At 39.2% G+C, this 12,802-nt stretch overlaps 2 protein-coding genes and 1 non-coding gene across 3 annotated transcripts; 1 reads left to right on the forward strand and 2 right to left on the reverse strand.

The window, feature by feature from the left end:
* The first annotated feature begins 651 nt into the window (after positions 1-651).
* Positions 652-4,243, forward strand: LOC130969975 (uncharacterized). The gene is made up of 7 exons (XM_057895899.1): positions 652-857; positions 933-1,049; positions 1,115-1,341; positions 1,427-1,638; positions 1,963-2,065; positions 2,141-2,511; positions 2,589-4,243. Exons 1-7 carry the CDS (start codon positions 704-706, stop codon positions 4,216-4,218), a joined length of 2,814 nt encoding a protein of 937 aa, XP_057751882.1. The 5' UTR covers positions 652-703; the 3' UTR covers positions 4,219-4,243.
* A 258-nt stretch (positions 4,244-4,501) lies between these two features.
* TRNAQ-UUG (transfer RNA glutamine (anticodon UUG)) lies at positions 4,502-4,573 on the reverse strand. The gene has a single exon. It is a non-coding gene; the product is annotated as a tRNA-Gln (tRNA).
* Positions 4,574-5,107: 534 nt separating this feature from the next.
* Positions 5,108-6,474, reverse strand: LOC130967515 (E3 ubiquitin-protein ligase RING1-like). Its single transcript, XM_057892407.1, has one exon. It carries the CDS (start codon positions 6,341-6,343, stop codon positions 5,225-5,227), a length of 1,119 nt encoding a protein of 372 aa, XP_057748390.1. The 5' UTR covers positions 6,344-6,474; the 3' UTR covers positions 5,108-5,224.
* Positions 6,475-12,802: the final 6,328 nt, after the last annotated feature.

The following is a 12,802-nucleotide window of genomic DNA, read 5'->3' on the forward strand; positions in this document are numbered from 1 at the left end:
TATTTCAAAATGATTATTACTTTATAAAATAAATCTGGATATCTTAATTTTTTAACAAAAAGAATACGAATTAATTTTAAATTAAATTATATTATATATACACAAAAAAATCAGTTATCCACTTATCCAAACTAACATGTGTATTAATAGTCAAATGTATAATAGTTTATTTTTTTACATTAATTTTAAATCAACCCTTATTATCAACTCTAATTTCGTAAAGTCTTAGAATTCCATTGCATAATTGACCGCTCATAATATTCTCTATAATGAACTAAAAAACAATCTATGTATACCGCTTAGACAAGTATACATGTATGTCCAAGTTTAGAGACAAATTAAACAAGTTTGATTAATGTATATAATAATAATTTTTTCTTGATTTTCACAAAAAAAAAATGTATTTGATTTAATTTAGAAGTATGTTGAGAATTTTCGAGTAAAGTGTATGAAATTGCTTTTATTGTTTTATCCAGGTAAGAATGTTAGTTAACAATGGAAATGAATTGATTAATCAAGTAGTCACCTAACTTTCTTTGGTGGCATGGTAGTTAGAAGCATGCAATACGGAATTAGAAGTAGTAAGTGAACAACTAACTACTCATAAATAAAAGACAAACCTCTGATCTTCCTCTCACTCGAACCATTCAACAAAGATACTCTTTTTTTTTTCCATCTCAATGGTTGCTACCCTCCTATTTCAATGTTTGTTATGGGCAGATCCAAAATTTCGTACATGGTACCTGATTCCAACAACATAAACCAAGTTCTTGTACAGAATCCTCCTAGTACTACCACCCACCAATGTTCATTCCCAACTAAGCTTCTACTGTTACTGCGCCGCCTCATCCATTCAAGTAAGCTCCTTAGAAAACAACAACTTTTTAGAATATGATGCTTTTATTAATTATGATGGTTGAGTTGAATTGTAGAGGAAGCTGATGGGGGTTCACAAAGTAAGGAAGAAGAGAGAGTGTGCTCATGGTTATACACTTTGGCTCACTCTCAGAAATACATTGCCTTCGAGTATGTTGCTTCCACCGAAAGAGGCAAGTCAACAATATTTTCATATTGAATTTGCTCCTAGAAAATGTTTTTAATAAAGTGTTTGCAGGTCTAAGTTTCACTGAAGCAGAGAGGAGGCTAAAGGAAAATGGGCCAAATGTTCCACTTGAGTATTCTTTTCCAAGGTGGTGGCATCTTTTGTGGAATTCTCTTTTCCATCCTTTTAACATGATCCTCATTGTTTTATCTGCAATGTCATTCATTGCTTGTGACGATGCAAATGGATGCATCATGCTTATACTGGTTTTCATTAGTGTTGCCCTTCGTTTCTGTCAGGTATACTTGCCTCTCACCTTGTTTGTTGATCAAGAATGAATATATAAATCATAAATGCATTCACTAAACTAAATGTGACTCTTAGGAATACAGCAGCTCAAAAGCAGCCATGAAACTTTCTGAATTGGTAAGGTGCCCAGTAAAAGTGCAAAGATGCGCTGGTAGAGTTGTGCAGAGAGAGTTAATTGTTCAAGTTGATCACAGGGATATAGTTCCCGGCGACATTGTCATTTTTGAACCTGGTGATCTCTTTCCTGGTGATGTTAGGTTGTTATCTTCAAAGCATCTTGTTGTGAGGTATGCCAACTTCAAAATCTACCACCCTTTTAACTTTTAGTATTTTTTACCATCGTTTGATCAACACAAACACTAAATTATTTTTAATAAATAAATTTTATTAATTCATGTGTACAATTCATGGATATAAAGTGTAAACTATATTGATTTATGCGTATAAATATAGGTACAAATTATATGCTTCTTGTGTACAAAACATTTGTAAATTTGGGTGCAAATTATTACGGATCAAAAATAATATTTACTGGGCCATGTAGAATTGCTTGTATCATAATTGCGCGTGAATTAAGCTAACTAAATTTTACATTGTGACGTTTTGAACAGCCAGGCCTCACTAACTGGGGAATCTTGGACAACTGAGAAAACTGCTGATATCAGAGAAGATCAAAGCACTCCTTTATTAGATTTAAAGAACATCTGCTTCATGGTGAATTGAAATGAACCAAAGACTTTATATTTACAAACCAAACCAATACTAAACCAATAGTAAACTTAACTGCAGGGCACGAGCGTGGTTTCAGGTACTGGAACAGGATTGGTTGTATCGACAGGATCCAATACTTATATGAGCACCATGTTTTCAAAAGTTGGGAAGAGGAAGCCACCAGATGACTTTGAAAAGGGTCTCAAGTGGATATTTTACTTGCTTATTTCAGTTATGCTAGTGCTAGTTACAATTATGTTCTTGACAGATTACCTTACATCACTTAATTTGAGCAACAGCATTCTTTTTGCAATCTCTGTTGCATCTGCCCTCAATCCTCAGATGCTTCCCCTCATTGTGAATACATGTCTAGCCAAAGGAGCACTTGCTATGGCTAAAGACAAGTGTATAGTTAAAAGTTTGACCGCGATTCGCGAGATGGGATCCATGTAAGAATGTAGTCACATTATCAACCAAAAAAGAAATATCACTCATTTGTCTTGTACTCACTCTTTATATTTTGCAGGGATATTCTATGTATTGACAAGACAGGCACACTAACAATGAATCGTGCAATTATGGTTAATCATGTTGACAGCAAAGGGATGCCCCAAGAACAAGTTCTACGCTTTGCATTTCTCAATTCTTACTTCAAGATTGAGCAGAAGTATCCATTGGATGATGCAATTCTTGCATATGTATATACAAATGGACTTAAGTTTCAGCCATCCAAGTGGAGAAAGCTAGATGAGATTCCTTTTGACTTCATAAGAAGAAGAGTATCTGTAATCTTAGAAACAAATGAGAGACAGCCACAGTTCTCTGGCAGGTTCATGGTAACAAAAGGAGCATTGTTAGAAGTCATGAGAGTTTGTTCTTACATTGCGAATTCTGACAAAAAAGAAGGAATCTCGATCTTCTCTTCAGAAGACTATAAGAGAATCTTAAATCTTTCAGAAGAACTAAGCAATGAGGGATTAAGGGTTATAGCAGTAGCTATAAAGAAACTTGGAGAGGAAGCAAGTAATGGAATAAAGACAAGTGAGGAGGGAGACATGATATTCCTTGGCCTAATAACATTTTTCGACCCACCAAAGGCGTCGGCGAAAGAAGCACTGTGGCGTTTGGCAGAAAAAGGAGTTGAAGCAAAGGTTTTAACAGGTGATTCACTGTCATTGGCAACAAGAGTATGCACTGAAGTTGGCATAAGAACCTGTGATGTGATAACAGGGCCAGAGCTAGAGCAACTTGACCAAGAAAGTTTCCATGAGACGGTTCAACGCGCCACGGTGCTAGCACGCCTGACGCCAACTCAGAAACTGAGAGTGGTTCAGTCGTTGCAGACAGTTGGAAAGCATGTGGTTGGATTCTTGGGAGATGGTGTGAATGACTCTCTTGCCCTTGATGCTGCGAATGTTAGCATTTCAGTGGACTCAGGTGTAGCCATAGCCAAAGACATGGCAGATATCATCTTACTTGAGAAGGATCTGAATGTGCTGGTTGCAGGAGTAGAGCACGGTAGACTCACCTTTGGCAACACAATGAAGTATGTGAAAATGTCAGTTATTGCAAACCTGGGAGGCGTGATTTCACTGCTCATAGCAATCTTGTTCCTCAAGTATGAGCCCTTAACCTCTAAACAGCTCCTCACACAGAACTTGCTCTACAGCGTGGGACAAATCGCCATCCCATGGGACAAAATGGACGGAGAGTATGTGAAGAGTCCTCAGAAATGGTCAGAGAAAGGGTTGCCAATGTTCATATTGTGGAATGGGCCAGTTTGCACTCTCTGTGACGTGGCAGCACTCTTATTCCTTTGGTTCTATTACAATATCGGAGCTGATTTGGATGAGAAGTTCTTCCATTCAGCATGGTTCATTGAGGGCCTCCTCATGCAGACTCTCATCATTCACTTGATCAGAACTGACAAAATTCCTTTCATACAGGACATTGCTTCTTCGCCTGTCATGTGCTCCACGCTTGTCATATCTGCAATTGGAATTGCACTTCCATTCACACCTATTGGGAGAATCATGGAATTCACGCTTCTACCCTTCTCCTATTTCGGATTTTTGCTCATTCTTTTTCTTGGATACTTTGTACTTGGCCAGCTCGTTAAGAGACTTTACATATTGCTTTATAAGAGATGGCTTTGAATAATATTAAGATAGAATATCTATACACTTAGCATTCCACATACATTCTTCCACTAGTACCCTGCTACTGCAACTTATACATCCCTATATAGGTCTAGATTAAAAGTCAAAAACCAAGGTTCAAGCTAACAAGCTCTGGAATTTTAAATTTTTTACTTAGGTATTATTTCTCTGTTTAAAAATCACCGGGATTCAAAGGAGCATGAAGCATGAGTGCATGACAGCGAGCAAAATTTTAAAAACTCATGACAATATGACATTGCCAAACAAACATATAAAGAAGAGGTCCTACCGGGAGTCGAACCCAGGTCGCTGGATTCAAAGTCCAGAGTGCTAACCACTACACCATAGAACCAGATGTGTGAACCTGCCTTCTAAACCATATTCATAATAGTCAGAATAAAATGAACAAGATTTTCTTCGTTAATATCTTATAATTTTTCTTCGTATAATTTGTTGCATTAGAAATGACTAAAAGAAGGTGTCAGTGATCTGGGGAATATGTGGTTGAAAGTGACCTTGTTTTTCACTTGTTCGAGTCAACTTAATTTAAACGGTATCAGAATGCTTTTTACTTGTAAATTAAAGTTACTTATACGAGTATACATGGAGGTTATACTTTATATAAAAAAGAGATTCAATGATCAAGTAACAAGGAAAAAAGCATCGTTCAGAACAGTTATATTTCTGTTTTATCAAAATATATTGAAAACAGAGATAACCCACATGTGTTTCTGGGCCAATTCAGATGTCTGGATTGAACTCCCTGCTGATGCAATTTAAACAATAATCTACTTTTTCTTAACTTTTCTCTTTAATAGGAAAAAGAAAAAGGAAATACGAATCCACCAGCAAAAAAAAAAAAAGGAAAAAGAGGGATCTGAGCACAAACACTAAAATTTGTGTGTATAATTAATTGTATTGAAACATAGACACATATATAGAGAGATCATAAGTGGTTTGGATGAACTCTGATACCCTAATTCTAACTATTGCTGAGGAGATTCTACAAAGGGAGAGTTGAACTGTGGCTCCTAGAGTGTGTAGAAGTGGAGCATTTCCTGTTATGTGAAAAAGGGCTTCTAGGCCTCTTCTGAAATGCTATTGAAGCCAGTTTGTATATTCTTGAACTTGAATTGGTGATTTTGTCATCTTGATCATCAGAATTCAAATCACGAAACATGGATGATGAATCCATGGAAACCGACCTCCTCATTGGTTGTGTAATCGAAGCATCTCTGTGCCTATTCATCTTTTCTAGGGTTTCTCCATCTTCACCCCCATCATCCTCATCTCCAATATTCCTCACTGAACTACTCTCACCATTCTCTTGATTCTCACCAGAACCATTTGAATCAGCCTCGGGAACTATCACCTCCGTACTAATAGCAGTTGCCGCACCGGAATCATGAAGAACGGGTGCGCGGCAGAGAGGGCAATTCTTGTGCGATCTAAGCCACGTGTCAATGCAAGGGATGTGAAAGGCGTGACTGCACTTTGGTAACAGCCTGAGAGAGTCGTTTTCTTGAAACTCAGCGAGGCAAACAGAGCACTCTGAACCATCAATTAGCCTCTCGCCTTTTCTGTAAACAAACACTGTGATGGAATCTATAACCGATTGCTGCAACCCCACGGTGCGGATGAACCATATAGGGTGATCAACCAAGGCTCCCTCATCGTCATCGAACTCCGAACCTGAAACAGCAGAATCTCCATTAACATGGAACAGTATGGGCGTGTTTCCTCCCGTGCGGTTATGCCTCCGGGAACAACAGATCCTTCGGATCAAGGAGACGGCACATAGAAGCATCGCGATTCCAACGGTGCCGGCCATGATAATCATGCCAAGTTGAAGAAGATGCACGTGAAACCCTGCATCACGGATAGGGATTAAAGGGAAAGGGAACTTGGGCGGGATGGGGATAGGGAGTGACAGTGATGATTGAAGAGGGGAAGGAGAAGGTGCTGGGCCTGGGCCTGGGCCTGGGCTAGGGCTATGTGATACTGTGTTCATAATCATATGCTCATTCTGATGTTGCAGTTGCAGTAGCACTAGTTTTCTGGGAAGAAAACCCATGAGCGGCGAAAGAGAGGATAACGTTTGAGGCATAAAGTGTGGCTTCATTAGCTGACCAACATAATTGGAATTTAGCGGCTTTCCTTTTTGGCGAATTGGATGACTATTAACATTTTAGTTATCTTTTTGCGTAAAAACATCTTTACAAATACACCACACAGCTTCATCTTCTTCTTCGTCCAAAGTCAATAGGGCGTTTACGCGTTTAACTTTAAATCATGGTGGGCAGTTAAGAGATTCCTATTCTATTCTATCATATCATTAGTGTTTGTGATTGTGATGCTAGTAACTGCTATTGCCTTATTGGACACTCCACGACTCTTTACTTACCATAGTGTGTTTGACTAGTTGACCCTGTACAACACAACATGCTTTAAAATCGGAAATGTTTAGAAAATTAGCCAAAAATAGTTATAATTTGTCTTATTAATTATTGTGATAATTAATAAATACTAAATAAAATAAGTTCTGGCTGTATTTTTTTGTCTTTTTAGCATTATCCCTTTAAAACATATCACTAGTGTAGTGATCACCCAGTATTACGTCTGTTTACATTTCATTTGTTTTAGGTTTAATTACTCTATTGGTTCCTATAGTTTTACGAAAATTTCAATTTGGTCCTTATATTTTTTTTTCTTTTAATTGAGTCTTTGTACCAAATTTTTTTTAATTGGGTCTCTATACTTATTTTCTTTTTAATTGAGTCTTTGTTCCATAATTTTTTTTAATTGGGTCCTTATACTTTTTTTTTTATTTGTGTTCCTACACCAATTTTTTTTAGTTGGGTCATTATAAAATTAAGTCAATTACCGCTAAAAGGGACTTAATTAAAAAAAATTGGTACAGAAACCAATTAAAAAAAATAATATAAAAACCTAATTAAATATTTCTTAAAACACTAACAGAATAATTAAACTTTTGATTTATTAAAAGAAACTGTATTTATTCCTTTTGTATATTTTTTATGATATCAAAAATACATTTTTTTATTAATTACTTTTAATATTAAAAATAAAAGATATATAAAATAATATATACATAAATTATGCACACGTATATATATGTATATAGGTTCCGTCTATATATGGTTATGCTTTGACAACAGAAATTATTTTCTTTATGGATGCAGTGTTGGTGTATTGGCCGGATATTGGCCAAGGAGAAAAATTGTCGATGGATAGAGCTCACCCTCAACATGTCGGGAGCGTGGTGGCTGAGCGGGAGAGCCAGGTGGCAACAAGCAGGGGGTGTGGTGACCCACCACGCGGGGATATGGTACATAGAGGCCCGTGAAGTTTAGCAGAGCTGCGCAGAGTTCCAATGCTGCTGCTGCTGCACCACGCGAGGGACGTGTTGTAGGCATGCCTGCATGCAGGGAACAGCCCCCCACCCTGGAAACCAGCGCCAGTGATGCTCTTTGATATATTTATGCATGCATTGGGCTCTCTTCTTCTCCCATTTATGGTATTTGAGCTGAAGCAAAAAATATAAGAGAGAAGGAAAGAAGGAAGTGGGTTTGTCTGTAGGTAGTATTTGTGAAGAGAGTGTAGTTAGTAGTAGTGAATAGTGGTGAGTTAAATTTATATGGCGAAAGAAAAAGAATATCAGTTTAAAAGATTAAAAAAAATGGTACCTAATTATCTAGCGCCTGAAAAACATATTATCAACTATTTGGATCATTCTATTTATGTAAGTGGACAAATTTTTTTTGCTGTATTTAAAATAAAGTTTATTTTATTTTTTATGTATTTTAATTTTTTTATGCATGTATATTTTGTAATGAGAATATTATTTTGTGTATTTTATAAATATTTTAAGAATATAACAATAGTTTTTATAAAATAAACGTTAATAATAATAATGATATGTATAATTTGTTATAATTTTTGTTATTATGAATATGTTGAAGAATAAAAAAATATTTTGACTTTGTAAAAATGTATGTTGCGTATATATATGAGTAAGTAAATATTATAATATCTTAAATATGTAAAATATATAAAATAGTATATTATATTATATTGTTATTAAAAAATTGAAAAAATAAATAAATTGATAAATAAAGATTATTAAATAATACGTGATAGATAAATATTATTAAATATTGTTATCGCATAAATATGTGAATGTTTATTATAATATTTATAAGGATTATTATTTAATTAATGTAACATATATCTTTGTTGATGTAGTCTAACAGAAATTTGTCGGTGCGTAAACTGGATCCGCCACAGACGTGGAATCTGATAGTGGAGAACTACTTACGCGCCACGGGATTCTACCACGTCTCTAGAATTGGAGTCATAAGAGGATTTCACCCCATGTTAGCTACTCTGGTTGAAAGGTGGAGGCTTAAAACCCACACCTTTGTATTGCCGATCGGTGAGGATACAGTGACATTAGAGGATGTCGCTCATATATTCGACCTACCCATTGATGGAGAGCCTGTCAGTGGATGGACAGATAGTAGTAGCGACTTCGTTCAAAGTAAGGGCATAGCATATTCAGTCGTGAGCCATCAGTCAGTCATAATGCAAAGTCCTATATAAAGCTGGGTTGGGTTCGACGTATCAGAGACGCAGAGCCGTTGGACACTGAGGAGTACATCAGGAGATACGTCAGATGTCATATCTTCTATTTGTTAGGGTCGACCCTATTCACGGACAAGTCGACCGCATATGCCCATGCGAAATATCTACCATTGTTTCGCGATTTCGACCAGATCCATACTTATAGTTGGGGGTCAATATGTCTTGCGCATCTTTATAGAGCACTATGTCGTGCATCACGATATGATACAAAGGAGATGGATGGCCCTCTGAATCTGTTGTTTGTTTGGGCATGGGAGCGAATGCCGTGTCTTGCTCCCGTACCGAGACAAACCCTTCCACCGGCCGAGATACCAGTTGCCAGGAGGTAATAAGTCTTATTTTAGTCGTGTGTTATATTCATGATGCATGTTTGACTTATGGTGAGTTATTTAAATTTTTTCAATTAATAATGTGTCAGGTGGAGTCATTCGAAACGGACCACAGCGTGGTTATCCAAGACCGTAGAGACATTCAGGCATGATATAGACTACATGCAAGAGGTAAATAGTTATGGTTTTTCTGTTCTGTTTTTCCAACCATTATTGTTAGGGTTCTAATATGCCAATAATACTGTGGCAGTTTGAGTGGCGGCCGTACCACGGATTGATCGTTCCGGACGAGTTGTATCCCCATCTTGAGGTGTGTGACATCGTTGCTCCGTTGTTGTCGTTCGAGTGTGTCGAGTGGCAACCTGTGGACCGAGTGCTGCGTCAGTTTGGATATGCACAACCTCATCTGCGGGCAGCAAGGGATATTCCACTTGATCATCATTGCATCACTCTACGCGGAGTGCAGCTTCATGACTGGATAGTTTTGCATGGGCCATGGATAGAGGAGTGGGCCAACAGGCGACACAGTCGATTGTGGGATTAGCACCCCCTTCCGACCTGGGATTTTTTACCGACGGTGGAGTATCGGGATTGGTACGTATGCTCCTACAGACATCTGTTGATATTGACGGAGCACGTTCCTCATCATCCACATCCACTTGCCCCACAGCCACCTGCCCCACAGCATGTAGTGTTTGAGCCGATTCCTTATTATATACCACAGTCACCGGCCTACAGTCATGGTAGGCATCACTCTCAGGGCAGCCATCACTCTCAGCAATCTCAGCACAGCCACCACGCTCAGAGCAGCCACCATTCTCAGCACTCTCAGTACAGCCACCACGTTCAGAGCAGCCACCATTCTCAGCATAGTGACCACGGTCAGTCCAGCCAACATCATGATCCCATACTTACCATTCCTTCCGGTACAGATTGGTTTGACTTCTCCAGCAGCAGAGAGGCTAGTTTGGGTGGCTGGTCAGATTTTAGTGGTATCCGTTCACTGTCAGTGTCAGCTGATCCACATAGGGCATCAGTAGATATGGCTCATGGTTTGCGGGGTCGTACTTCTGACCACACGTCAGTGAGTGCGTCATGTGATAGTGATTTTATCCAGCGTCAGCGGGCATACACAGTTTTTGACACGTTCAACCCCGGATCATCCGCTCCAGCAGAGGTAGGCGGGTCGGCCGCTCCGACAGATGCAGGTGGGTCGGCCGCTCCTACAGAGGCAGGTGGTTCAAGAGCTCCGAGGGTGGATGACTCAGTTCGAGGTCACCTATATGACCTACGGAAGGAGCGAAATCCACTGATAGGTATACTCCATCGCGGTTTAGTCTAGGCATTATGGGTAAGGGACTGAAGTACTTAGCTGGAAAGAAGTGAGATTCGGTTTAGGTTATCTAGATTTTATTTTTAGAGTTAAGTTAATGTAATTCGTGTTTAATGTTTGGTTTGTTAATTTATGTAACCCATAGTTATTTTTTGTATATTAACTTAAGGAAATCAGTTAATGACAATATTAAGCACACATTAAAATATCAATGGATATACTTCATTTGAAAAATACAAACACGTCTGATTTCAAAAGCATCAACTGACGAAATGCAAATTAAAAAGTACAAACATGACCATATTAAACTATGAACCAGCACCACTCGGTCCAGCACGCTACGGACACCTACTCCGACTATGACCCTGAGCACCACAGAGACGGCATATCCGAGGACCACGCATGTCACGTGAGTCCATTTCATTCAAGTTTTGGGTCAGTTTGGGCCTGCCTTTAGACGTTCACCTCAGGGCAGGATTAGCGACCAATGTGGGTCCCTCATAAGCAGGCCATGTCTCGGGATCTCCTAATGGTGTGAACTCAAATCTATATACCTTACAAACTTCCGTCATCTTGTACACATCATGCACATACAACTGCCAATCAAGACGCTGGTTACCACAGCAAGCAATAATATGGCGACATGGTATTCGTTCAACCTGAAAGTGCCCACAGTCACACGTCCGTCGTGCAAGATCAACAACTAACACCTTTCCGGTAGTCATTTCGCGCACATCAAACACCTCATTTCGTCTATCAAAGCGGTGCACAACTATATTCCCAGCCTGTTGCATACTTGCTTCTATCCGCTATTGCGCAAATGCGGAGTACGTAAATCCAGCACGCTTGCGTTTGTGAGTCTCGGCACTCTTCCGCGTAAAGAGTTCATTTAACCTATAATATATTGCTCAGACCAGCGCCAACACAGGTAGATTACGGGCACCCTTCGACACTTAGTTAATGCACTCGACGAGGTTCGTTGTCATATGGCCTCATCGATGTCCCTCGTAGAATGCCAATACCCAATGTCTGAGTTTGATGGCATCGCACCACCTGGTATATGCCTCGCCTCGCTCTTCCAACCTCTTATAGTTGATATTGTACTCCTCCACCGTTCTTGAATACCTTATGTTGACAACAAGCTTCTGCAAGTGAGGGACTTTGAATGCCCTTAAGAAGTTATTGCCGATGTGTCTTATACAAAACATCCACCATGCTCTTGGAGGTTGCTAGTCACCACCGGAACGATTAACTGCTGCCCGTATTGACTCATGCCGGTCTGAGATCATACCCACACCATCTTTTCTAACAACATACGTTCGCAGATTTCTGAGAAAGAAGTGCCACGCATTAGCTATCTCACCTTCCACCAAGGCAAACGCGATAGGCACAATGTTTTGGTTCCCATCTTGTGCAACAGCGACTAGAAGTGTACCTTTGTATTTCTGTATAGATGTGTGCCATCAACCTGAACCAGGGGCATGCAATGCCTGAATGCCCTAATGCATGGATTGAAACTACAAAATACACGATGAAGTATTTTTACACCTTGTGCCTCCTCATTCCCATTGTATAGTGGTCGTGTTTCTATTTGGACAACTAAATCAGGAATCTTCTGCACCATGACTGAGAGCCACCATGGCAATGCTTGGTAAGATTCCTCCCAACCACCAAAAACTTTGGCAACGGACTTCTGCTTTGCCAACCAAGCCTTTCGGTAACTGATGTTATAGTTGAACCTTGACTGGACTTTCGCAATTATAGATTTCACCTTGATGGACTGGTCCGTCTCGACCAATGGCCTTATAGCCTCAACAACTGTATCCGAGTCCAACTTGGAATGATCTTGTGAAATCGTTCTGATCGTGCACATGTGCCTACCATTGTATCTACGTATCTTTCAACAACCTTTTTTCCGTATCAAGCTGGCTCGGATAAGCCAGTCACATCCACGCCCGTACATCTTGCATTTTGCATAGAATGTCTGTGGCTCAGACTCATACACATCATAGTCAACTCCTCTAGATATAGTGAAACTTCTAATTGCTGCAACGACTGACTTTCTAGAACTGTATTCCATTCCAATTCGGAACTCTCCGTCCTCAAGATCAGCAATTCCTACAAAAAGCCGACATCATCGTTTATTGCACAGTCCAAAGTATAAACTAACAAAAACTTCTTATTTAGTCAACATGTACCTATGTTTGCATATTCCGGAAACTCGGGGGCATGCATGGCGTCGAGATCCAACTCA

This window comes from Arachis stenosperma, chromosome 3 (assembly GCF_014773155.1).
Source record: "Arachis stenosperma cultivar V10309 chromosome 3, arast.V10309.gnm1.PFL2, whole genome shotgun sequence".
Lineage (NCBI taxonomy): Eukaryota > Viridiplantae > Streptophyta > Magnoliopsida > Fabales > Fabaceae > Arachis > Arachis stenosperma.

Excerpts from the sequence above, each read along its gene's own strand:
- LOC130969975 (XM_057895899.1), top strand. The coding sequence starts at position 704 with ATGTTTGTTATGGGCAGATCCAAAATTTCGTACATGGTACCTGATTCC. Across the intron at positions 1,639-1,962 it reads TCAAAGCATCTTGTTGTGAG|CCAGGCCTCACTAACTGGGG; the intron begins GTATGCCAACTT and ends CGTTTTGAACAG. Across the intron at positions 2,066-2,140 it reads TAAAGAACATCTGCTTCATG|GGCACGAGCGTGGTTTCAGG; the intron begins GTGAATTGAAAT and ends ACTTAACTGCAG.
- LOC130967515 (XM_057892407.1), bottom strand. The coding sequence starts at position 6,343 with ATGAAGCCACACTTTATGCCTCAAACGTTATCCTCTCTTTCGCCGCTC.